The sequence below is a fragment of the Xylocopa sonorina genome, chromosome 3, assembly GCF_050948175.1.
Source record: "Xylocopa sonorina isolate GNS202 chromosome 3, iyXylSono1_principal, whole genome shotgun sequence".
Classification (NCBI taxonomy): domain Eukaryota; kingdom Metazoa; phylum Arthropoda; class Insecta; order Hymenoptera; family Apidae; genus Xylocopa; species Xylocopa sonorina.
In genome coordinates this window covers 12,206,393-12,232,070 of record NC_135195.1, presented here as the reverse complement: position 1 = coordinate 12,232,070, position 25,678 = coordinate 12,206,393, and the positions used below count along the sequence as shown (strand labels likewise).

Sequence of the window (25,678 nt, the reverse complement as noted above, 5' to 3'; positions counted from 1 at the left end):
GTAACAGCTATACCAGAAACGAAACTACTGTAGATAAACGAATGTAAGACTTCTACTTTACGAATATAATACAATTTAGAAATATACACACATATATATATATATATGTATATGTAATATGATTTTTCAATAAAAAATATTTATTTTTATTAATTTCAAATTATTTGCATATCACTTTTTCATGAATAATTTTTTTAAGCTGAACTTCTTTATATTGCTTCGTTTTTGCATTAATAACATTTCTAATATATTCGTCTACTTTTTAACCGAGATCAAAGTATTGAACACGTGAAATACGAAATTCGCCTTTAGTTGTTCCAATCTTAGTCGAGCTTGTGAACTCTAAATTGAATACATCTTGCTAGAGGAAAATGTGGTCAATTTTCCAGTCTATGATTGTGTGGTGTTTGTATAATAGGTTACATTGTGTCCTAAAATGACGTTTCTGACTTGTAAATATTATTTATTTAACACTAAATAATTTTTGTTGTTTATTAGGACTGGTTGACAAGTAATTCCGCTATCTGTAAATTCTTGTATTATTTATCAATTTAGTGTGAGGTTATGATAAGAAAATTAACTTAAGTTACATCCTGTGCCCAATGTTTACCATTAGATCACTTTTTGGATCCTTCGGAGGTAAATAATCTGTTATTTATGTGTTCATGTGGAATATTTAAGTGTAATTAGTGTTAGTTCATAAACATTTACATAACCTCTTATATAGCGTGCTTGTTTTGACATTCGATGGATTCACGTTGTGATTAAAATATACTTTCGTATATTTATTTGTAACATAACCCTTTATTTTGGGAATTTTTATTTATTGTGTATGTGTGATTTTATCTTTTAAATCTTTTTGCAGTTGTTGATTATATTAATTTATTTTTTCCTTTGAAATATTTCTTATACAATACTCGAAAGATCAAATGAAAAACATATCAATCTCATCAATAAACAAATGTATAAAAAGCTTTTGTTCGTAAAATATTTTGCATTAGTGGTTTTTATGTCTCGTAAAATGTTATGTTATTGCCTTTATTGAATTGTTATATCAAGTTAACTTTTTTTTTTTTGCTATGTTCATATAATTTTTTTATTTATCACATTTACATGTATATTGTACAACATTATTTAAATATTGGTTTATGCAATGCCATATTTTAGTGCAACTTCTTATTTACTTTATTAAATAAGGATATAAAAGCATTTTGTTGCTAACATAAAAATACATTTGTAGTGATATGTTATAAAGAATACCTGCAAATTATGTTTTAGATGAAACTTGTATTCTAGAGTATAATTAAAAATAAAATATAGTTTCATTTGATTCAATGATAATTTAAATTATATGATAGTAGTACATATTTAGTTGGAATTTTTATATTTTATTTGCATTATATGAATTGTCCAGAATATATATTAATATTTTTTGAATTTATTTCAGATCGTGAAAATTCATTACTATATCAGATATGACATTAAATGGTATTAGCAATCAAGAACTAAAATGATTGGTACAGCCTGTAGTTTGGAAGATGCGTGTCGGCAGGCTCAGGTATTATTCATTGCTTATTAACAATTGATTTATACGACACTACTTAACATATAACTTCTCGTACAGTTCATATATATAATTAAATTGATGATGTAGTTACTTATATTTATGTTGTTAACATGTATTTTGATGCTCACAAAATATTTTTAATCATAAATTTCAATAACTTATTCTTAAATATGTTTATTATTACATATTTTCACACAGAATATGATCAATCAAGTGTCCAAATGTTGGAAAAATGTTCAAGGACAAAATTCTGTAAATTTAACATGTGATAAATCATCTATACAGAAAAAAGAGCAGAGTCATTCTAAACACAGCATTCAGTCTAAATTGACTAGATTATATTTTGAAGAACTTACTAAAGTTCCTCATGCTACACCTGATTCTGTATTGGTACGTGTATCTTTTATATTTTTTATATTTTTAGCATTGAAAATATTTTATATCCAAAAATCAATTTATTTAATAACACTTTTATTCATTTTAATATATAGAATAACTTAGAAAATGAATGTGATCTTTTGGGAAGATTGGTGCAGAGAGAAGGTTTACATACATTAATTGTTAATCTCTATGCTGGTAATAAAGGATACTCATTAGCTGTAAGAAATAGGTAAGCATTAACATTTTTGTTTAGTAATAATTGAATATGTAACAAGAAAACAATGCATTAATATTTTCTTCATGATATATTGGAAAAGTAGATTAATAAATTTACTACAAATTTTTTATTCAACAGTGATAAGGGAAATCAATATGATAAAGCCTCAATATTAGCTGAAACACAACTGATGGGTTATGAACAGGGTGAATTGCTCTCGTGTATAGATAATGGTCAGTTGCCTGCAATGTTGGCAGAGCAACTGGAAACCAATCATTCTCATTTATTTTATGATGGCTGTATAATAGCTGAAGTTCGAGATTACCGAAAAGCATTTCCTCATAGCAAAGCTGAAGTTCATCATGTGCTTCTTAAGCCTACAACCCAAGTGAGAAATAAGAAGAAATATTATATTAATACTTTATGGCAAAAGTTAATATTTTTTATTTACAATTTTATTTCTATATGCCATTTTCACATGCTTTTAACATTTCAAAGTGATAGTAGTGATTTGACAATAAAAAATATATTTCTCATATTTTTTTGTTATTATAACTGTCTGTCATTTGTAATAATAGTAGTAAAGCATATTTTCAAGTAAAATGTATAAGAGTAAGGAAAGAGTGAAATTAATCAGTACAGTTAATATTTTTTAGAGTGTGCTCTCAGATGTATCTACCTTGACTAGCGATGGCGACTGGAGTCATGAAGAACGATTAATGTTAGAATCACATTTAGTTGCGGCTACTCAAGGACCTCTTTGTCTTGACCCAAATCCTATTCCTAGTTTAGCTACAACTAGATTAAAACAGTCTAAGTCTTTGCTTACTGACCATCAACTTATGCGACAAGCCAAAAAATTTTCTCAGGTAAATTTTTATTCTTTTAATTTTGATTGGATTAAACTACACTTTTAGCTTTTAGTTTTAGCTTTATTTATGCTTCTTTTTAAACAAGGTAAATGTATTTTATTTTATATTGTAGGTTACAGTTAATCGAAAGAGAAAATTGGAACAGTTAGCACAACCAGAGGGATTAACTATACAAGATTTAATGCAGAAATTAAGAGCCAAAAGGGGAGTAGTTACAACCACTGCCTGCCCAACGCCTTCTCTTACTAACCCTCCTTTACTCCCACCAAATACACCTATCGATGTTTTAAGGTATATCAGTAAAGCTTCTCATTATATATACATATACATCTTTTTATAATTCGTATTTATGTTAATATAAAATTATGTTTCATTCATGGTAGATTCGCAAAAGCATACGAACGCCCGCGAGAAACAAAAGACTGTTTGCCACACGTTATAGAAGAATATATATTAGAAACTGGAGGAAATCAAGGTGAAATAGATCACATAAAGCTCTCAATTCTGCAAAGACCTTCTAATTCTGAGTACCTGGGAGAGCTTTATATGGATAAGAACCATCGTGAAGGAGAAAAGAACGGATCTGCATGCCGGTGTGTTCTTCATCTTCAAACTTTATCACTTTGTTTAAATGATACAAATTTATTAGCAAACTAAGTATTTGAAATTTCATTATAGATTTACACTAGGTACAAGAGTTCTAGCAAATCATTACATCCAACAGTTTACAGAAATATTTACAGAAGAGGGGAGAAAAAACGTTAGAATAAAGCATGTTGTACCAGGGCAGGTCCCTCGTGTAACATGTACACCTGGTATGCAACGAGCACATCAGCAGGTATAATATTCATTACAAAATATTGAATAATTTATAAATACGTGTTAATAATTTTATTTTGTTATACGTTTTGCAATGGACGCATCATTTCAGGCGCAGCAGGCAAAAGCGGCACAATTAGTTGCTCAGCACTTACAACAAGCTCAATCTCAACATGTAGCGCAGCAGGTAAATTAAACATACTTTTTATAGAAAAAATTTAATTAAGATTACTATACACACGTATATATTTTAGTAAGTTCCATAGTAAATATTACATTGTCATAAAACAATAATTGTTTTAGATCTTATCAAGAGCTCAAGGTCAATTAAATACTTTAGCTGGACAGGTAGCTTCAATGAAAACTATGACAGAAGCTACTACGTCTGCACAAAATAACTTGACATGTGTAGATGCAACAAATATTCCACAAGTTATTACCCAGAACGAAACCACGTCGGTTAGTCCAGGACAATCCTTGACTAATGGTGGTTCGAATGCTTCCACTTCTGTACAAATTGACAATTCTACAATGTCGGTCACCGACGGTAGCTCCTGTAATGGATCAGGAATCTTAGTTTTTCAACAAAAGTTAACCAATAGTATTAATAATGCCACATCTACAAATGTTCCAGTTTTGGTAAGAATCACTCTGAATTTATAACACACATATTTTATCTTGTCTAAATATGGTTTTCTTTACTTGTAGCAGGCTCAGTTACAAGCTGGAACGCAAAATTGTGTTACAGAAACCGTTAATCAGAACCAAAATGAAATGCCATTTAAAAAACATTCTACTAATCCGGCGATAACTGCTCTTGTGACATCTCTAATGAATTCTGCTCAACAATTTCAGCAGCAAGCTGCAGGTTTGGTATCACAATAGTTAAGCTGTAACAAAAAATGAAAGTGCAAACAAAAAGAAGTAATAAATAATAAATATTCTTGCAGCAAACGCAGCAGCTGCTGCTATGAATAGTAATACACAGACCACAAATAAATCGAATAACGCTGCGATCCTTAGTTTGTTAAATAGTACTCCTGCCAATTTGACGCAACAAAAAGTTCAACCGCGAAGGATCTCCTTAAATGCTTCCATCCCATCTAGAGTTCTTACTCATGGAAATGTTATTAATGTCCCTAACACAACTGGTCAAGTAAGGCAATTGTTTGCATTTATACATTCTTAAGTATATTATGTAAAGATTTAACAAATATGTGTTTCAGGTAAGAGTGAGTTTAAGTTCGACACTAACAGGACAATTAGGGTCTAAGCAGCAACCGGTAAAAGCAACAGCTGTGCGATTAGCTCGCGTACAAGATCACACTTCGACACTTGGATTATCAATGCCAGGGCTTTCAGCTTTGTTAGCAGGTATACTTTCGAAGAATACAATAGATACGTATAGGATACATCTATATAGTCATGTTTGCTTACATTTAACTAAGATCTGCTTGGTTATATGGAGACGTTATTTCGTATTATTAGGGACGCCGTCTGCAGATAATCCAATACCAGGTATCAATTCTGGTTCTTCCCTACTAGAACGACTAACTGCATCTTCCAGTCAAAACAATCAGTCCGCGACATCAATGACTACCCAACCGTCTACCAATGTAAATCTGCAGGGTGTAAATCTTACTAGTCTATCGAATTCCATCAACGGTCTCCAAAATGTTCAGGTTGTGGAGAGCTGCTTATTTCTACATATGGCGTAGAAGATGAAATACTACTGTACTATTCGTTGCACGACAGGTATCATTTCCCGGATTATCACAACCCATTACGATGTCGCTAAACGTGTCAGCGACGACGGGTTCCGTTACACCTACAGGAGTCATTGTTTCTCTGCCTATATCATCTGCAACTAATACTTGCACCACGGTTTCTAGTGTTAGTTTTTTTTATATTTCACACATTTGCACGTTTCGGATGTATAAGCGTAATATACAAAGTACAGAAAAATTATTCTAAATTATTAATTTTCCTTTTTTTTTTAGATGGTAGCTACTACAGTTGTCACGACAGCTATTGCTGGAAGTACTCCAACAGTAGTAATAGCTAATCCTGCCAATACTCATTTATCATTACCAATTGGTAAGAATTATCCTATCTTGTTTATATATCATGGTACATATTCAATTTTTGATAGTTTTATTTTCCGAGTTAAAATATTTAATTTAATATATTACCGTTTGATCCCTAAAAAGATAAGTAAAAATTTTATGTTTACATGTATTAGAAGATTACGATGTACAAACTAATTCCTATGTTATTGTAATACAAATGTTGTAGCCCAAATAATACCTTCTGCAGTTAAAGGATTGTCGCAACAAAATATACGCAGTAGTAATTCTGTCACTCTTGCACAGGTATTTCGATATATGAAACTGATAGTGTATATAAATTAAATTTTATGATTATTAAAAATTTTAAATGAAATTATTTTCCATAGAGTGGACAAGCAATTCAACTTGTTGGATCTCAAAGGCCACGACTTAATCACATGACTCGTCAAGTGCAACCAAATCAAGTTAAATCAACTGTTCTGTCAAATCAGCTAGTAACAGTAGCTAAAACAGTAACAGCGAGTCAGTTAATACTATCTGGTAATAAACAGGTGTTAACTCCTATAATGGGTAAGTTATCATAAAAATCATGATACAGTACATATTGTTAATTAAAAATAGATTATAAGTAACAATAGATTTGGATTTTTTATAATATTTTATAGTTAATACAATTATGTAAAAAAAAGATTTTTCTTATAAATTCAGTATGAAAATTGTTTATTTCTTAAATGATAAAGTTATATTAATTTCCAGTAGATTAAGAAATAAGAAAATCTTTTGTTTTATAGCAGCAACGAAATCAGTGCTTATGGCGTCCCAGACGACACCTTCTTCCCAAGTAGTACCTGCAAATAAACAAACTTTATTGACAAAATCTTTGCATGCTAGAGCTTCTACAGGGCAGTGTAGTCAGCAAACTCAAAGTCTTGGAGTAGCAACATTGTCACAACAACAGGTGTGTATTTTTATTTGTATACAGAGTGTCTCAAAACGGATAATAGAACTATATATATGGTTGATCCTCTTACACCCATGAAACCAATTCTATGTTGATTTATGTGAAAACATCAATTTCCACTTGGTGATGCAAACACTATTCAGGTAGGAATTAACCAAATATATATATATACTAACCGTCTTGGAGCACTCTGTATATTTATATTTTGAATTTATTCCAATAAATATCATAAGTAACGACTTAGGACTATCCTCTCGTTCTGTAGTTACAGAGAACTCTTGTTAAACCTGTGCAGCTTCAACAATTACAGTGTCTGGCTGCACAACATAAAGTGGCCGTTGCAACTGGCAACACGCAAAACAGAACTCAAATTGAGCCTCAGAGAAATTCTACTTCTGCTCCTGGAGAAGATCCAGCCTGAACATGTTCAAATAATTACTGTTTCATCACATTTAAATAATTGGAGCCTGCCTAGAAGGAATGTAATGAGGTGTTTGTATATTGCGTTAAATGTGGCACTTAGAAATGTTTTAATTATGCATGCAAACTATAATTGTAAATTATGAAATTTTTATTCATGAACGATCGATGTTTATCAGCAAAGACATATTTTATAAAAATCAGCGTAGTATATACTTGTGCGTATGTGCAATAAATTATTTCTACAAAAAAGTTTTTGCCTCAAAATATTACTTTGAGGGCGGTTTCAATTATTGTACATATAACTTATACATACATGATTTGTTTTATATTAAAAAATATAATAAATATTCCATTTTTTATTGACCTCGGCCCTTTTTTATATTGTTTGTAAATCAAGTAAAGATATTTTTCAATACACAATTCTCTTTACAAGAATGTATTTATCAAAGTATAAATTGATATGTAGTATTATTCAATTTTTTCATTACACAATTTTAATTTCAGTTAATTCGATCAGTAATTTTAGTATATTCAATTTGATAACTTATCATGTATTTAATGATCGAAAGTGTATAAAGCAGTCATACAAAGCAATCTGTTACAATATTTTTATTTGATCAATTATATACATTACTAAAACATGATCTTAAGTAGGTTTCTTCAATGATTTTTATAATTATGAATACTGAAACAGCTTTTAAGATAACTTTTCATAATTTAAAAAAATGCAACGAATATTATCTAAGTAACATCTTAGCAGGTATAAAATATTTATGAACTATTGGGTTTACAACGGTTATTTATATAATGTTTACATAAATATAGTGAAAGATTTAAAAAAAATGAAGTTATGATACTAAAAATCTTTTATCTAAATTAATTTTAAGATAAAATGATAAGAAATATATTTTTAATATATAATTTGGAAACTCAAATAACAATTCATCACGATTATTTTTTTTAAACATATCAAAACTAATAGTAAATAACAAGTACGTGAAGTTGCAATGTGAAATAACTTAATTATATATTAAGTCAATATATTAATCATATAATACATATATGTATATATAAATACAACCTTTACAAATAACACATTAATATTTTATGACTCTTTTTATATATTATTTATAACATAATTTAGTATAAAATTAAATACACATAAATTGTGCTTTCAATAATTATTGCTACATTTAATCTCTAATCAATAAAAAAATTATCTATTCTCTAATCATAGCTAGTTATTCTTAACAGTGAATGTATCAATAACAAACAATATATAAACTTTATAAATTAATTTGGCTTTCGCATACAGTTCCAGCTGCATGCAATTAAAAAAATATTATTGTCTCTACTCTAATTTAAACAATTGAATTAATTGTTGTAAATATTTATCATAAAAAGAGATCAGAAAAATAATTTGATAATGCTTTATTTACCCGTAAAGAGAAAAATCTTTAAAATAAATATTTTTTTAGAATTTAATTATACTTCTTATTATATTTATAATGAAAAATACAATTAAAAAATAAAAGACGAAAACATGAAAGGATGAAGCATGTTTAACGTATATAAAACTTTGAATTCAATATAAAATTAGAGTAGAGATAAATAATATATAAATGTTTTTTATATATGTGCATTTCAATTATAATTAGTCTCTTTCTCGGAGGTCTATGTATACTTGGCTTGCAAGTATTTAATAACAATGTTAAACTTCTCTCTCTATCTCTCTCTCTCTCCCCCTCCCTCTCTTCTGCTGCAATATATTAATAATAAAATACTGTGTACGCTGTGTTGAAGATACTTTTACCTGTATATCACTTTTTATGTTGTTTGTACTGTATCTTTTATTTATCAGCGCATAACACAGACTATAAATTGTAGGTCTCCTTGTATAATAAAATGTTCCCCTTGCATTTACTTTTAGCATTTTTTCAACTTACATATTCTTTAAACACTATAAAACTTTAACAATATTAAGCATTCCTAATAATTCTCACTATAATATCACCGATATCATTGACTACAAAAATATACATATACCCGATGACATTACTGAATATAAATATTAGTTAACAATATATACATTCGATACTTATACTCTGTTTTAATTATCATTAAGAAGTGCTATTTCCCTTTAAATTGTTAATAATGATTAACAATTTATTAATCCACTTCTGATCGAGTATTTTTTGGATTCCCAACTTTCAATGTTTGTAAATCTTTCCTTATTTCCCACTCGCTCTCTGGATCAGAAGATATATTTAAAGTTTCCAAAACGTTATCTTCTAACGATATATCTGACAAATTTTCCATACTTTGCTGATTCGTATCAGTGTACAAAGATTCTGTAACAACTAAAGTATTAAATTTTTTTACATTTTCAACAGACATATTTTATATAAATGATGTTCATAACTAGGGTCAGTTTAAAAACGAGATACATTATTATATATATATATAAATATGTACAACTCGTATATAGTAATTAATAATTCAATTGAATTACCGTCGTTAAGTGTATGCTGAGATAGCCACGCACGTTCATCCCATTCATCAAATTGTAATTTTGAATTGTTTTCAACTTCTTCTACGGATAACACTGCATGTGAATCAGTGTCTGTAACATCAAATATCTCTGTCACTTGCACTTTGTTGTTGTCGTCCATATAATAATACGCCATCACAGCTTCTTGGTCGGAAGTGACCTGCAAATTTAATAAACACAGTTCAATTAGAATAAAATTTCAACTCAAAAAAGAGTAAAAGAAGCTCAGATATATGTGAGTATTACACACCTGGAGTATATCTTCGAAAGTGTCATCGACATTTGAAAGATCAGACATATTTATAACACAATTCGATGTATTATTATGATCATTCCATGATTGTCTAAAAATTATAAAAAATAATGATTGTATAATTAATTATTTGATTAGTTGATTAACGTGTTTTACAAGCTATTAAAATTTGTAATCTTACAATTCATTGTATTGTAAAGTTAAATTTAAATTTTTCTTATTTTTATATAATTTCTCAGTCTTTTCTGCTGCTTCCATATCATATATACCTAAAAAATATTAAAAATTAACATACAACACACTTCTATTTCTTCTAAGTAATGTAAATTGTATGAAAGATTTTATTTACTTGATCCGTATTCTGTAATGGCTAACTGACACTTAATAGTCTGTGGCACTTGTTGATAGTATATATTGATTTTAGGAAATAGTATACTTAATTGATCCAAGAAAAATGTTCTTAATTCTAAAAGATTTCTTCGTAGCTTAGGTATATTAAAAATGTACCTGAAAATAAATATTAATAATTTATTATATTCAACTTAGACAAGGAACAGATGTATATATGTAGTAAGAAGAAGAAACAAAAGTAGAGTGTTGAAGCTTTTTACATTAAGTTACATAAATAAGTATGCACATATATAATTTCAAAACAAGTATATAAATACATAGCATATAAAATGAACATGCTTAGAATCAATTAATGAAAGTATGAGAAACTTAATAGTACGTTATTATTACTTAGCTATAAACTATAATATTTAATTACGTATATGTATTTGTTTTAGAGTGAAGTTTTCCATTTTATCTTTCATGTTTAAATGTTTATATTTAAGGCATGCAAAGCTTACCTAGATGGAGTTACATGTTTAGTACAAGAAATCATCTGTGAAGGTCTATCAAGAATATTGCAAAGTACTTTGTATTCCAATGTGCGACTTTCTATCTTGTTACCAATCAGACTATGATGACATGCAAAATGTTAAATGTAATATTTTACATAATAATAAAATGAGAATAAAATTATGCAAAAGCAGAAAAGCGAGATATATGATTACAATCAATATTTTATAGCTGTATTAATCTGAAAAATTTAATTCACTAAAATATTTGTATTATTCTCGTCATTAACTAATTTATCATTAAAATTATATTTTTGACTGTTTAAATAGTGTTTTTTATTTATTTACACAAAATAAAAATTAATATTTCTTATAATTAGGATTTTAATGAAATTATGTTTTTAAAACTATACTATATACGCACAAAAATTTAACATGTAAGCTGTATTTCTACTAATTAATATGTACAAGTAACATGTAAAAGTACAATCATAATATGTAAAAGTTAATTGCCAGCATTGAAGTTATTAAATATTAAAAATTATAGTGCACTGATTATTTTATAAATCTGAATGATTAGATTTCTGTTTTAGTAACATGCAATTTCAGATAAGCATTAGTTCATGCAAATTATTTTCTAGCACCACGAAACTATATAACTATATAGAATTACACAGATATTCAAACTATTAAATAAATCACTAAATACATTATTTGAAAAATGAATCTAAAATGAAACAAGATATTGTATAATAAAATGCTTACTTTGTAAAAGTTGCATATACTACATCTGCTGGCAATGTACATGGTAAACTAAGTAATGACAGAAGTTTTACACTTTTGTGTTTAAACAACCAATTGATCAGACCTTTATTTGCAGAATCGATTGCATCTTGAAAAATGGTCATAACAGTTTCAGGTAAATTAGATACTAATGCTTCCTATAAAAAAAATAGAGTATATTTATAGAATACATGATTGAGTATAATCCATTAATATTCGTGTAATCAAAATACTTAATGTTAATATAGTTCATATTAATTTGTATAGCTATTAACAACTACAATTTTTATTATGATAAAATCACATACATACCTGTCTGTGCATCTTACATTCCAAACATTCCGGATCATAATCTATATTATCATCAAGTGTTTCTGACACAACAAATGTGGACTGCACTGCCAAACATCGAGTACAATTGAGCAAATTATTACGATGAAGAAATCTTAATGCATCATCAAATCCTTGTTTGCACATATTTGAAAGTATCTGCAAATAAAATGCACAATATAATGAAATTACTTAAAAAATTGCACATGCAAATTGTTTGACTACCTATAGGGGAATTTTTAAAAGATAATTTTAGAAATCAAGGTAAGATGAAAATTAACAATAATAAAATTGCGTTTGATGCTTTCAGAAAAAATAAGACTTAATATTTATTAAGTACAGTAATATCAAGAAGCTATTAAAGCATGATGCACAAAGAAAATGTTATGTGTTTGTATGTAAAGGCATAGGTTGTAATAAGTTTTACTAATAATAAATAATAGGTGCTTACTAATGTTCAAAATTTTTGTTTTCAAAAATAGAATTTTGAACACAATTTTATTATTTTCGGTTTTTGATTTTGTTGCTTTCTACAATCACCTGTTACAATTTCTCGTAGAGATAGTTAAAAACTCTATAATTGTACAAATTATGACAATTTGATTCCTGAAACTGCTGTTGTCAACTGTATAGTGATTTGATTGTAATCGGATGACATAAAAAAATTGACTACCCAATTCAAGCATCCTGTCTATTCACCTCTTTGTTCCTTATGGTTTTTTATTTTTTCCAAAATTAAATAATGTGCTAGAAAAATTTAATAGTATTCCTGGGAATGAATTCCAGAACTATTTTCAGATACAGAAACACTACCTAACTCATTGTATAGACATACAAGGGAACTACTTTAAAATGGTAAGAATAGTCATTGATATAGAGTTCAGAAAATATATTTTTCATGGATGAATTCCGCAAGTGAAAGTGTCACACCAAATTTATTATAATGCAATTACCTCTGGATTTGGTGGAAAAAGTATCCTTGCAAACCTGTATATGTTTTGTCCTGAAAGTTCTATGCTTGTATTTGCTACATTGACCTATGAATAATAAATCCACATTTATAATGTTTTATACGCAAAAATCAATAATTTAGCGCTAATTAATATACTAGCTAAAATTTTGTTATAAATAACTTACATGAAAAAGTTGTGAGGATACATCTCTAGGGCAAATATCACTTTCTCCACAAAAAGGACTAACAGTAATGGTATTTTCATCAAGCGTAGGAAGATTGTCACTGAAACCACCATCCATGTATCTGACTCCATGAAATCTTGGTGGTAGAAGGCCAGAGAAAATTGGAACAAATGCACTGGCCAACAGTGCCTGTAAAGATACAACTTCTGTATATTTAATACTTCAACCATTATTTGAATCAATTACAATTTAATAATAACAACATTATACTTCTGTATATTGTTATTTAATTATGTATATACCTATACCTGTAATAAGTCTTCTCTGGAAGAAAATTGTGAAACAATTACGTTTTTTCCATCGTATACTCTCGTTAAGGAAACATGTAGTTTGCCGCTCACACGAATATGGGCATCATTAGGAAGAAACTACACACAAATACGTAATTATGTACAAAAAAATTGACAAACAATGTTGCTCTTAAAAAATTACATTATCTACTATTTTATGTAATAAATTTTTCTTTCTACTATTATGTAAAATAAATTCGAAAAATATAAGATTTACGTATAAATTTTACAAATATGTTTTTTTAATATCTTCGCATGATTCAAATGCCTTATATAAATATCTACCTTAAATGTTACCGTCATCAGTGCATACCTTTTGTAAACTTTCTAATAGCATTTCTTGTACATTAAATAATGGGCTAAAAGGGCCGAGAGTGCGCTGTCGCGCTTCACGTGCAACACGTAATACATTACTTGTAATTTCCCCTATAAAGAAACATTATTAAAATTTTTATCCGAAGAAACAATCAGAATGTTAAACATAAACTTCAATTAAATTTGAATATACCCCTTTATAGAAGCCTTTGGGCATGTAATATTAATAAATTCTAATATTTTAAAGGACAACAATTTCATTCGAACTTATTTTAAAGTATCTCTTTCAGTATCAGCCAAAGAAGAAAAAAATAAACCTCTCATGTGCTTATCTTATTGTAAGCACTTAATAAAATTTAATGATATCTAAATTACGGCGATTAATAAATATATATTTATACAATAACATCTATTAAGACAATTACACAATTTTTGTGTATATATCGTATGTATGTCGTTATCTTTTATCGCATGCGTCGACATTGCTTTCCTACAAAAACAAACATTGCTTTGTTTAATTTAAATACACCATTCTCTATGAACACTACCACACACGAAGAGAGTGTAAATGTGACTTTCAACGACGGAAACCTAATTAATATGCGATTTAGTTCGCTTGGAAGCAATCCGAAGGGAAAAAGAGAAGAAAAAATGATTAATTCACATACATATCAGATATGCAGAACATTCAAAAAATTATTACATTTTATCATAATTGTATATTATCATTTGCATTTAATCCTCATATCAAATTGTTCATCGAAATTTACAGATATTATTTAGACTTTAACCACCTCTCCGATAATTTCAGATAATACAAAATTCCAATAATGAAAATAAATTTGCAATTATTTTATCAAACAATTTAGTTGAATTATATGAGGATATATATCAGAATATCTCTATATATGTAATATTATAAGCATAATATTTAACTCAATTCACGTTAATATCGGGAGAGAATGTACAGATATAGAACTATGATATAAGTATGTATATCTCTCATTTTGTAATTGATCAATTTATGTAATAATCACAATGACCTTTTGATTATAGTTTAGAAGAGTATTGTATTGTTAGATTTACTAATTTGTTAGTTCGTGGATTATTACAGAAGAAACAAATGAATGCTCAATTTTTGCTATCCACTATTTGTTTTCTAGAATATACTGTTTTAAATATTTCATATAATGACATCGCTTATTATATATATAATATAACAATGTAGATATCTATTAACCACAAATATGTTGATACACATTCACAATCCGTAGTAACACTACGCAGTTTATTGCACTAGCCAAGGCATGACCTTAAATATGTTTTTACCACTAAAGAAATATTGTGAAAACGTTTGCGTCATAGATTACGTAAATAATTATAGGATATAATGTCAACAATTTATTATTTCAAACTGTTCCGCTTTTAATTAAACTACGTATTTGCGGATGAATAATAACCGAGTGTGCAATCGAATAATTAATACGCAAAATGCGTGACTTAATTGGCTGATATTCTTAAAGCGATTAAGTTGTTTAGTATTTACTCTGTAGGTGTACATGATTAAACACGTTACATTCGAAATATAAAATTCCTGTACAATGAAACTGATTGCATCTGAAGAAGTTCAATGTATAAACTCACTTCATTTTTACGAAGAAGTCGGATTCATTTATTAAAATGCTATATCTAAATCAAACAAAGGAATTCGATAAGGATAAACTAATTGCTTCATGCAATGTGCTTGAATCATCGCCTTGAATTATCGATTAAAGCAATAAATTTGTACCATCTTTGTACTTTCTTTTATTCTATTCTTTTTATTAATCGAATACTGATTTGCCGATATAAAAAATTATTTTTATGTATCTTCGATTTAACATCGGCAAATGTATTTTATAATGACCTTATATAAAGAGCGATACGGAAGTACATACGCGGAAAAAAATGTCCAGAATGTTATGTAAATAATTTCAGAAACAAAAGAATAATGCAAGAATATTTATCGAAAAATCGAGGAAACTACAAAAAATACTAATGTGTTCTAATAACCGTGTAATATTAGTTTCAAATGTTTAATTGAAAGTCAGTTACAAGTTTCGTATTATGAGCAAGCATCGAATATCTGGTTGACCATGGTAGTGTAAAATTTAGCATTCGCTTATACCATTTTTTTCGTAGGTACCTATGTAAAAAATACTTAAAAATATCCGCGCTCTATTTAGATGTCCCGTAATTACATATGAATTTATTTACGATTTTAATTAAAATTTACATAATTTATGTCATCCATTTATATAATTTACATTAAAAATTTTAAAAAATATGCTTTTATAGAATTTATATAAAATTTTAAATGGATATAAAAATTACAAATCTTCAAAATATGTATTACATTAATAGATTTCTTTTTAAATTTTACAAGTATGTAAATATGTATTTATGATATTATCTGGTAATTATATATCATACATTATTTTAAGAATATTTGTTTATGATTGAATATTTATCAAGATCATCTTAAAAATGGTTTTTTGATTGTTTAATTTTACATCATTAAACAAATATGTAAGAATTATTCTGATGAATTATTACTAACAAGAATAATGCTTCTCCTTCACACAATACGATAACTTCTTATCACATTAAAAAATGGTTTGCGTAGTAAGTCATGTCAATATGTCTAATGCATTTACTTGTATCATGTTATACATACATTTATTACCAGTCTCTTGCAAAGAAAAACATTTGATAAATGTTCTTGCTACTACTCCCAATTTATTTATTCTAAGCTTGACCTAGTTAAAAGATTTATCCATAAGATGACGAACTTTATAGAATTTCTATGAATAATTTTGAAATTTAATTAACAACATAACTACGACAATTACACTTTATAAATTTGAATTAAGTACTTATTCTTATAATTTCTATTTATATAGCTGAAAAATATATTAATTTATGTATTAACTGTGAATCATGTAATGCTTTAGTAACAATAATATATGAATAACTTCAGAATTTGTCATGTTTATTAATATGAATGAGGCTGGAAGGTTTAGAAGAGATTTATAAAGTTAAACTGACAGTTATAAGTTTAGCCTGACAGCATCCAAACATGAATTTAATTATACATTACATTGCGACATCGCAATTAATAGACATGATAAAAGGAAAAACAAATGAAGATAACTGCAATGAGTGTGCACGCGTCTGTAATGGATACAAAACGTGAAATGTATAATATCGGGATATATGTATAAACCGAAGCATAACGCTGGAAAACTAATTATTTAAGATACTATATATCTGGTAGATATATAAACAAAGGAGTTCACTCACCGAGGGGTAAGTCACAAAGAAGACAACAAGCAGCGATAGCACCAATCGATGCACCGCTAATCTTATCCAAGAGCAAATGAGGAGCGTATTTCTTGAAGCACACTGCCACACCAACGTGGTAAATACCAAGAAAGCCACAACCAGCAAACGATAAATTCATTTCGGAATTCTCTTATGCGTGGTAGTCTTTGTCTATTATTTTGTTTAAATTGACGATAAAGAGTAATTCTACAATAGATAATAAAATAAATACTAATTCCCTTTCTATGACACTATGAACATCACTTATTAAGAAAGTGCTTTGAACGACGTACTACTTCGCATGACGTCCAAGTTCGAACTATCAATAGTCCTTTGCAGCAACAACAGTCTCCTGAAACTCTCAAGCCTAATCTTGAGTATGATTTAAAAAAAAATACATGTTACAAACAGCTAAAGAGATAATACACATTTGATGACGTATAATTTGTAAATACTTACTAGATTTCTCATTGGTCAGTCGCGATGGTGTGGTGATGACTCCGCCTACTCAGCGTTCTTAAACTCATTCATTACGTAATGGTCTACAGGTGTACTACATATATTTTATCGGCGAAACAAGTGTCTTCAAAAATATTTGCATACGTCAATGACGTTTTCGTAGTATGATATAATGTAATATAATGTAATGAATTCAAATGAAAGATATCTTTTATTTGCAATATTGAGCATATATAAAATTTTACACTAAAGAAACGATAAAATTATAATCAAACTACTGTTGTTTATAATAATATATTATAATAATTATTGTGTAAAAAGTGGTGTTTTATTTTTATATTAAATTATTTCATTCAAATTAATGTTTTTTCCTTTCATTATTATATGATTAATAGCGATATGAAAGTTAAAATACTTAGAATTAAACAAATTACTTTACATTATAATACTACGAATAGAAATATGCATAATTACTTTCCATTTAAAATCATTGGTCGACGATCTTGAATCTGGCTGGGATTGGTTGGTTTTGTAAATGACAATTTGTTACGAATTGATTTTGAGTTTTAAGTATTTTCCGTTATGCATAAGAAAATTATGTGTTTAGTATTTTATGAAATATTGATTTTATAAATATAGTATTCGCAGCGTATACACTTTTGAAATTACTTATTCGATTGTTTTAGTATCTTAAAAATTAAATTCAACTTTTAATATATAGTATGCTTATATCATATAGGTTTTTGTCTTATGCTTTTGAAAGTTTATATTTCGTATAGAAGCTATAAAATTTTCACTTTCTTCGTGGCTCAGAATAATCGCGTAGCAAGTTAGAAGAAACATTTAGTATTTAGTACCAACTTTTAGATATTTAAGAAGTTTATTTCTTAAAGCGATGTAAATTTCAACTATAACGCCTCTTAAAAATTATAAAGTATAAGCTTTTAAGTAAATTGTGTATTACAAGAAAGGAAAATATTAATGACACATTAGAAAAATAACAGCAGATATTAGTCATAAATTTCTAAAAATTACACTGAGATCGGGCAATTTTAATATGCATTTTTCGACATCTTCCTATGCGATACATAACCAATAAAAGACTAAATGCGTTAATATAATTTGAAAAAAAAAAGAAGAAAGCGAAGTTTCAATGGATGAGAACGAGCAAACACTGCAAACATTACACATGACTCCTGGAAATTCTAGTGTATCAAGTGAAACAGTTTTTCATGCTGTATATATACCTGAAGAAAATGTTAATTCCTCAACAGAGAACTATTCTAAAGGTAAATATATAAGAATAAAAAGTGATTACATTTTTATGTTTGTTAATGTTTGTATTTGAATAATGTCAGTGATACATATTTAAATGTTATAGAGAATATTCGAGTCTATCAGGATAAAGCAGAAGCTTTGAAAATAATTAAAGAATTTAAAACTGGACGTTTAAAATCATTTAAAAAACGATCAGAAGCTGAAGAATATGCTAGGACTGGTTTTGAGAAAGGAAACTATATGAATAATAAACCAGTACCTATTACAGTACCTGTAGTTGAAGAGAAATCAAATAATTTTAAGACCCCGCAACCTCAAGAGCTTGTATGTTTTAAGAAATTAATTCATTATGGCGATTTGTATGATGTTAAAACTACAGTATGGGGAAATCCAAGATATTTAATTGGTAGTGGAGATACACCTGCAATTTTGCAAGTAAGATGTTTTTTTATTGTTTATGTTAGCCATCAATGATCTAATATGTCTCAAAATAAATTTCATTAAAGTACACTGTGCTTATTAGTCTAAAGAATATAATATATGAACATTTTTTTCACTTGATATAGGAAGGATGCCGTTATAATGCATTACATATTGCAGTTAAAGCAGGCAGACCAGATATGTGTGAGTTAATATTAAACACTGTCGGAAATGCAGACTTTATAAAGTTACTTTATGGTGATGAATGCGAAAGTTATGTGGATCGTGCGCAGATCATGTTAGATTTATATTTAAATACACCTGATAAAGGATTGAATGAAACTCCATTACATTTTGCAGTTAAATTTGGTTTAAAAGATGTAGTTCGAGTTCTTATTTCATATCCATGTTGTATAAAAACATTACCAAACAAATATAAACAGCTTCCGATAGATGTACGTAACAAACTACTCAAAACATTTTTACGAAGAATATTTATTACTTAATTTATTATTTTTTGTCTATATCCTTATTATCACTTTCTGTATGTCTTTACAAGTAATATTAAATTATTTTGCAAATAATATTATTTTAATTATACTCTTTCTAACATTGCAGATAATTTGTAGCAGAACTTTTCAGGATGATGAAGAGTTGAAAAAAGAAATTCGTTTTCTATTAGAAGAACAGTATTATGTACCTGTGTTAAGATCTGATGATAATTCATTGCAACCTGTGATTGGGGAACCTTTCTCTCCTACTAGACCTTTAGTATGTTAAAATATCTTAATTTAGATTATATAATATTTTACAAATAATATTTTTGTAGAGTTTGAACACGGATCCAATTAGTCCACGTTTGGAGGTACGTGCATTTGCTGGACCAATGACAAAATCTCGAGCATTAGAGTTTAGGAAAAAGTGGAAAACGCCTCCGCGTCTTCATATGTCTCCGATTAAAAGGAAAATGACTGATGAACCAAACATTGCAAATAGTCTCATTAATAATATAACTTTAAGATTACAAGATGCAGAAAAAGGACTTGAACGCGTGGGAAGGTATATTATACAACATTCGTAACAAAAATCTATAAATATATTTATCCTTCAATATTTCAATGAGTGTTTACATAATTGCATGCAGTTTAATAGATGGAGATTGAATGTTTCTGTAACCTAAAGAGAGAGCTTATGAACTAAATCGATTTAAATAAAAATTGAAATTGAGTATATGATTTTCAGAGATTTGGCAGAGGAGTATCAAGTATCTTGGAAGGAATATTGGCCATTTCTGAATGATTTTGCAGATTTTCGTACTACAGAGGGTTTAATGAAACTAGAAAAGTATTTGGAACATAAATTTCAGGATCAATTATTTCATTATCATCAGGTATAAAATAATACTGATCTAATTTCATACTTGTTTATAACTATCATATGTCTAACTTTTTTTCACAGACATTAAATGATAACAAAACTAAGTCAAATGAAAGTTCAAAAATACAAGCAGTTAATGATATAGATTATTTATGTAATAAATTAAAGTCATGTTCATTGCTTACATTAGATATGCAAGATCAGAATAATGTAGGTAAGGGTTGCAATATATTTTAATAATAATTTATATAAGGAAATGTGTAATGTGGAAAGTATTCGTAAATAAAATATTTTTATCTTTTAGATGAACTAGAATTTTTTACGCCGCCATCATCACCAAAATTGACGGTGGATAGTTCTGATGATGAAATGCAAAATGCAGAGGAACGCCCCGGAGTATTTCTTGAGGGGTAAAATATATAACACTAAAATAAATTATTTTATTTATCAGAATAAATATTTTCATGGAAATATATTACAAGTACAGTACACACAATTTTTTACTTATCTTTTTATGTTTTATAGGCCAGCGCCAACAAAGTTGGATTATGCTGTTTATAATGCAGTATCTACATCACTTAATTCCACTACATATCCAAATATTTACCTCTGGCAACATGACATGCAACTTGCTATGACATGTGATTTACATAGGTATTAATTTTTTAAATACTATCATTCCTTTTTTCCATGACGTAATAAGTTGCTTTCATTAATGTTCTAAGTGTATAGTTATTAATTGTTTGTTGCTTTCAGAATAAATAATATGCAGACGATTAGAAGAAAATTGATCATGAACTAGACATACCAAATGTCAAGGTGTTAAACAGTGTATAAAACTAAAGCTGTATGAATTTTTTATATTACGCACAATGAGAATTATTTGTTAAATAGCATTTGTATACTTTGAAAAATACTAAGTATACTAAAAATGATATATTTTCATAAAGTTTTATATATAATTAAAATAATTTATGAAACTTTTATATATTGTTTTATAAATTACCATTTATATTTAAATTCATTTGTGCAAGGATAGACTATAGATTATGTTTATTTTTATTTTCAACAACATTAGTAATTATATTGTACATTTTACTTTTCAGTTTAATATTTTATGCATACATTTGCTATTAATAACCTTTATTTGCAATAACATTACATTTTTCATTTAACAGATCGTTTAACGGTCTCTTTTTTCCAATGATATTGTAACCTGTGTATAAAATTTTCTTTAATGTACTATGTCTGGTAATAGATATACACGTGTATTGATATTCCATACCAATTAATTAATTTGATCAAAGACTGACTGGAGCCGGCGGTGTTTGTTTCAATTGCAAAATGATTGAACGCATGCGAGAAACGTCTTTGGAAGTGCGAGAAGATTTAGGGTTAAAATCGCAGAGTTTGGCAATGCGTTCCCATTCAGTCCCTGGCTCTACTTCATCAGCTTCTGCTACAAATTGTTTTTCTGCATTCCTGCAGATAAATATATTATATTACACATATTGAAACTTGTGCAAAACTTTAATGCAACAGTTCTTTTACAATGTAAATGCACTAATGCCATTGCAGTGTATACGTTCAACGATTCTGTTTCCGTTTCACGTATGTAGCACATATAGCAACATAACACTTAGAACTTCTTCAAACAATTTCCATTTGCATGAAAGAATCTTATACTTTGTTACTTATCTTTGACAAACAAGATAAGGTTCATAAACAAACAAATAAAAAAATGGAGGCTGTAATTTATGTAAAAAAATTAATATATAAATATATCAATATTTATTTTTTATCAAAATAAAACATTTTAACCAAATATTGCTAAACAAAAAGTTTACTTTTGTACATTCACATATGAATAAGTTAAAAAATAAGCGTTACAACATTAAAAAAATTAAACATAATTAAATAACAATTTCTTAACCTTTATAAAGTATATAATGATAATGTTTAACGTTAAATATATAATTATTAACATATCTTTAAAATATTTTAATATCTTGATAATAAATGACCAAAAATTCATTGTAACATTTATATGGCACATATACAATTCATAAGACTATAAAAGTAATAAAATCTTACAATGTTTATTCTAACAATTGTTCTTAACATAAAGCGCGAGACTTGTAAACGATATGATTAGAAACAAATGAAATCTCAAGTATAATTGCATCAAGCACAAAATACTATATGTATATGAAAATTGTTACTAAAAAGCAGCTAACATATACTAAAATACTTGATATTTCTATTATTCTGCAAGTGAGTTTATGAATTGAGTAAGCAAGCTATATTGTGCAGCAATGCAATGCAATTATACATGCAAAAAAAATAGTGTAACTTACTTGGCTGACTCCCTAAGAAGCAGAATGAAAATAATATATAATAATATGTAGAGTACATATTTTAAATAAAATATTTATAACTTTATAGAGAACAAGAGGTTTAATTGCAAGTGTACACTTAAAAGTTATATTTATAAAAAATATATCGAAAATATATTATACAAAATTACACTGACCAAAATAGCAATTTTAAATATTACCTGTTTGTAGTTTTTGTTTTACTAATAGCTTCTGCATGATGTTTATACCATTCTTCCAATTCTTTTTTTGCAGCTTCTTTCCACTCTTCTTTCTTCTTTTCTTCTTCTGCATCTGAACAAATTATATGTACACAAAAATAAATAATAATTAAGAAATAGTAACTTAATATTACAAAATAAGTTTGTTATTATGTTTTTATATGTGTATGTGAATTTGTATGTTATATAGTAAAATTTTATTAAAATTAAGTCCGTTTTAGACGAATACCTTTTTCCTCTAATCTTGCTTTTTGTTCTTCCCTCCATTTTCGTATTTTTTCAGGTTCCTCTTTTACAGGTGGAGGTTTAAATGTAGGTTCTAGAAAATAAATATGTTGTAGTAACTTATAGATGATATTTTTAATAATGCGATACAATATGTTTACCTATTACTGAATGTGCTTGTGCATCAGGAGGTTGTCCAATTGCATCTATTATTTCAAAACTACCTTCGGCATCTCCACCTGGACCAACTAAAATATTCAAACTTTTATTATGTAGATTTAGATAAAATCATATTCTGTTCGTTAACATATCATTTGTTACTATACTACATTGCTAATTAAATTTTACAGTTCAACATGTAAAATCCTAACAATAGTTAATATTAACAAGCATTAACTACCATCTGTATTAATTGCTGTGGCAGGAGCAGATATGGAAACTGGTGGAATTTCATTTTCAAGCCCAGCCAATTGATCCTGTTCTCTTGCTACAAATTCTGCCACTGGATCTACTTCTTGTTCATTAACAAAATTGTCGCCGAATGCATCCATGATGTCTAATAAGAATATTAAACAAATTGGTAAAGTTTAAGATACATTAATATTGTTATATATAAAACAAAGTTTAAATAGAAGAAAAAACTCAGAAGGCTTTTGTATTTAATACAGAAAGTATCAACATGGTCAAATAAATTGATTACTGTTTTTATTAGAACATATTACAGTATGTAAAAACGAATTATAGTAATATATAATTTAAATATTCTTATAAATTGATTTTTTTGCCAAGCGTAATTAAAATTCTTTTCATCTCACCATTATGCATTCTTTCACATCTCACCTTAATATGGGCAATGATTTCTTAAGTAAAATATTTTATCCCGTCTTTCATAGGTTAAGTGAAAATATACCGAATGAACCTCAACTTGTTATTACGAATTGTGTAATTAAAAGTAACCTAAAGGTATGTATTATATTTATTTTGCACATTACAAGATTGTATATTATATTGATAATGCTTCAGGGGTTACATGCAAAATAAAAAGAGGATGTTTATTTAACACTAACCAAACTGTAAAATATATTAAATCAACTATAGTACCTTAATAATATTATTGGAATGTGTAACTTTTATCTTGGGAAACACCCCTAATTGTTGTTCCGTTAGTTTCCTATTAAATATCAGCTGCAAATTGTCAACGTCAATAATCCTTTAGAATACATACAATGCACACATGCGCACAATTAACCTAGTGTTCGACAGAAGAAATCAGTATTACCAACATTTTCTATGAACATTTGAAGAATACATTTGAAATATTTAATTACGCTCTTTAACATATATATATAACCGTAAATCATAACAAAATAATATTAATAATGTAATTTAATGTTATACTCCATGAATTGACAAATAGTGATCATTTATTTAAAATTCGTAAATGGATGTTATACCATTAGATCACGTACTTTTAATGAATTTTCAGACATTTTATTCCAAAAACAAATGCAATTTTTTTTATTCTTCATTTTCGACAAATTTCCATTTATAATATTAAAATTTTCTACAAAAGGATGTCCTATATTCCCTACATTCATCAAGCTATTAAATAGCCTTACATATAACATTTATAAGAAACATACTTTTATAATTTTGCAAACACTATAAATTCTAAAATTTAACACATTACAATTGTAATTAAATAAAATTAAAAACAAAATTATGTACGTATATTTTTCTACTAATATGATCATTACAGACGTGCATAGTGTATCAAACACTTTTCATAATTTTGTTTTACCATATCTTGCTCAGAGATCATGTATAAAATATTATTTTCTAATGAAAACGTTCGAAAATATTGTATATGTACGAAGAATGACGTACGAATTTTATAATAAAAGCAATTTCATTTAAATAGCACAATTCATGAAATGTGTGCATAATATATATCATATGTAAGAAGATAGAGAGAAAGAGATAGAGAGAGTAGAAAGTAGTTCTAAAACATAATTTATAATAAAATATAAAAAAAAAATTATATACGTAAATTATTGTAAATGTATAGCTATTCAAAATCAATCGTAAAA

The 25,678-nt window shown here is 27.6% G+C and overlaps 4 protein-coding genes across 12 annotated transcripts in view; 2 read left to right on the top strand and 2 right to left on the bottom strand.

Moving 5' to 3' along the window:
• The first annotated feature begins 317 nt into the window (after positions 1-317).
• LOC143433591 (uncharacterized) lies at positions 318-7,672 on the top strand. Of its 3 annotated transcripts, XM_076911001.1 has the most exons (22): positions 318-452; positions 556-639; positions 1,448-1,558; positions 1,766-1,957; positions 2,059-2,177; positions 2,304-2,553; positions 2,822-3,034; positions 3,150-3,328; positions 3,421-3,630; positions 3,716-3,875; positions 3,969-4,043; positions 4,160-4,495; positions 4,565-4,724; positions 4,807-5,012; positions 5,083-5,230; positions 5,345-5,538; positions 5,612-5,749; positions 5,857-5,953; positions 6,152-6,228; positions 6,312-6,495; positions 6,717-6,883; positions 7,152-7,672. In XM_076911001.1, exons 3-22 carry the CDS (start codon positions 1,511-1,513, stop codon positions 7,305-7,307), a joined length of 3,309 nt encoding a protein of 1,102 aa, XP_076767116.1. In that variant the 5' UTR covers positions 318-452; positions 556-639; positions 1,448-1,510; the 3' UTR covers positions 7,308-7,672. The 3 variants fall into 3 exon arrangements, with proteins under 3 accessions (XP_076767116.1, XP_076767117.1, XP_076767118.1); XM_076911002.1 differs by having other exon boundaries at positions 359-639; positions 4,568-4,724; XM_076911003.1 differs by having other exon boundaries at positions 359-639; positions 6,720-6,883.
• Positions 7,673-8,897: 1,225 nt separating this feature from the next.
• On the bottom strand, positions 8,898-17,672 carry Bmm (brummer). Of its 3 annotated transcripts, none has more exons than XM_076911037.1 (13): positions 17,213-17,672; positions 13,869-13,981; positions 13,514-13,633; positions 13,206-13,394; positions 13,022-13,105; positions 12,051-12,227; positions 11,721-11,896; positions 10,965-11,075; positions 10,463-10,620; positions 10,295-10,382; positions 10,111-10,204; positions 9,822-10,020; positions 8,898-9,660 (listed from the first exon to the last, which is right to left on the bottom strand). In XM_076911037.1, the coding sequence occupies exons 1-13, from the start codon at positions 17,370-17,372 to the stop codon at positions 9,479-9,481; spliced, it is 1,851 nt and encodes a 616-aa protein (XP_076767152.1). In that variant the 5' UTR covers positions 17,373-17,672; the 3' UTR covers positions 8,898-9,478. The 3 variants fall into 3 exon arrangements, with proteins under 3 accessions (XP_076767152.1, XP_076767151.1, XP_076767153.1); XM_076911036.1 differs by having other exon boundaries at positions 8,898-9,669; positions 17,213-17,670; XM_076911038.1 differs by lacking the exon at positions 10,965-11,075 and having other exon boundaries at positions 8,898-9,669; positions 17,213-17,669.
• Positions 17,673-18,449: 777 nt separating this feature from the next.
• Ankle2 (ankyrin repeat and LEM domain-containing protein 2) overlaps positions 18,450-25,678 on the top strand; it is a 34,938-nt gene continuing 27,709 nt past the window's right edge. The window contains exons 1-11 of one of the 4 annotated variants that reach the window (XM_076911041.1): positions 18,456-18,981; positions 19,074-19,405; positions 19,537-19,594; positions 19,751-19,845; positions 20,009-20,161; positions 20,220-20,449; positions 20,633-20,780; positions 20,849-20,981; positions 21,072-21,177; positions 21,293-21,421; positions 21,524-21,755. In XM_076911041.1, the coding sequence (XP_076767156.1) occupies positions 18,846-18,981; positions 19,074-19,405; positions 19,537-19,594; positions 19,751-19,845; positions 20,009-20,161; positions 20,220-20,449; positions 20,633-20,780; positions 20,849-20,981; positions 21,072-21,177; positions 21,293-21,421; positions 21,524-21,569 (1,566 nt within the window). In that variant the 5' untranslated portion in view covers positions 18,456-18,845 and the 3' untranslated portion in view covers positions 21,570-21,755. Of the gene's footprint in view, positions 18,982-19,073; positions 19,406-19,536; positions 19,846-20,008; positions 20,162-20,219; positions 20,450-20,632; positions 20,781-20,848; positions 20,982-21,071; positions 21,178-21,292; positions 21,422-21,523; positions 21,756-25,678 lie in introns of those variants that run through there. The other 3 variants (XM_076911040.1, XM_076911039.1, XR_013103137.1) reach the window with 3 other exon arrangements.
• Clc (clathrin light chain) lies at positions 21,804-24,842 on the bottom strand. Of its 2 annotated transcripts, XM_076911060.1 has the most exons (8): positions 24,690-24,842; positions 23,989-24,144; positions 23,750-23,836; positions 23,593-23,682; positions 23,325-23,436; positions 23,125-23,136; positions 22,053-22,249; positions 21,804-21,983 (listed from the first exon to the last, which is right to left on the bottom strand). In XM_076911060.1, the coding sequence occupies exons 2-7, from the start codon at positions 24,137-24,139 to the stop codon at positions 22,069-22,071; spliced, it is 633 nt and encodes a 210-aa protein (XP_076767175.1). In that variant the 5' UTR covers positions 24,140-24,144; positions 24,690-24,842; the 3' UTR covers positions 21,804-21,983; positions 22,053-22,068. The 2 variants fall into 2 exon arrangements, with proteins under 2 accessions (XP_076767175.1, XP_076767176.1); XM_076911061.1 differs by lacking the exon at positions 23,125-23,136.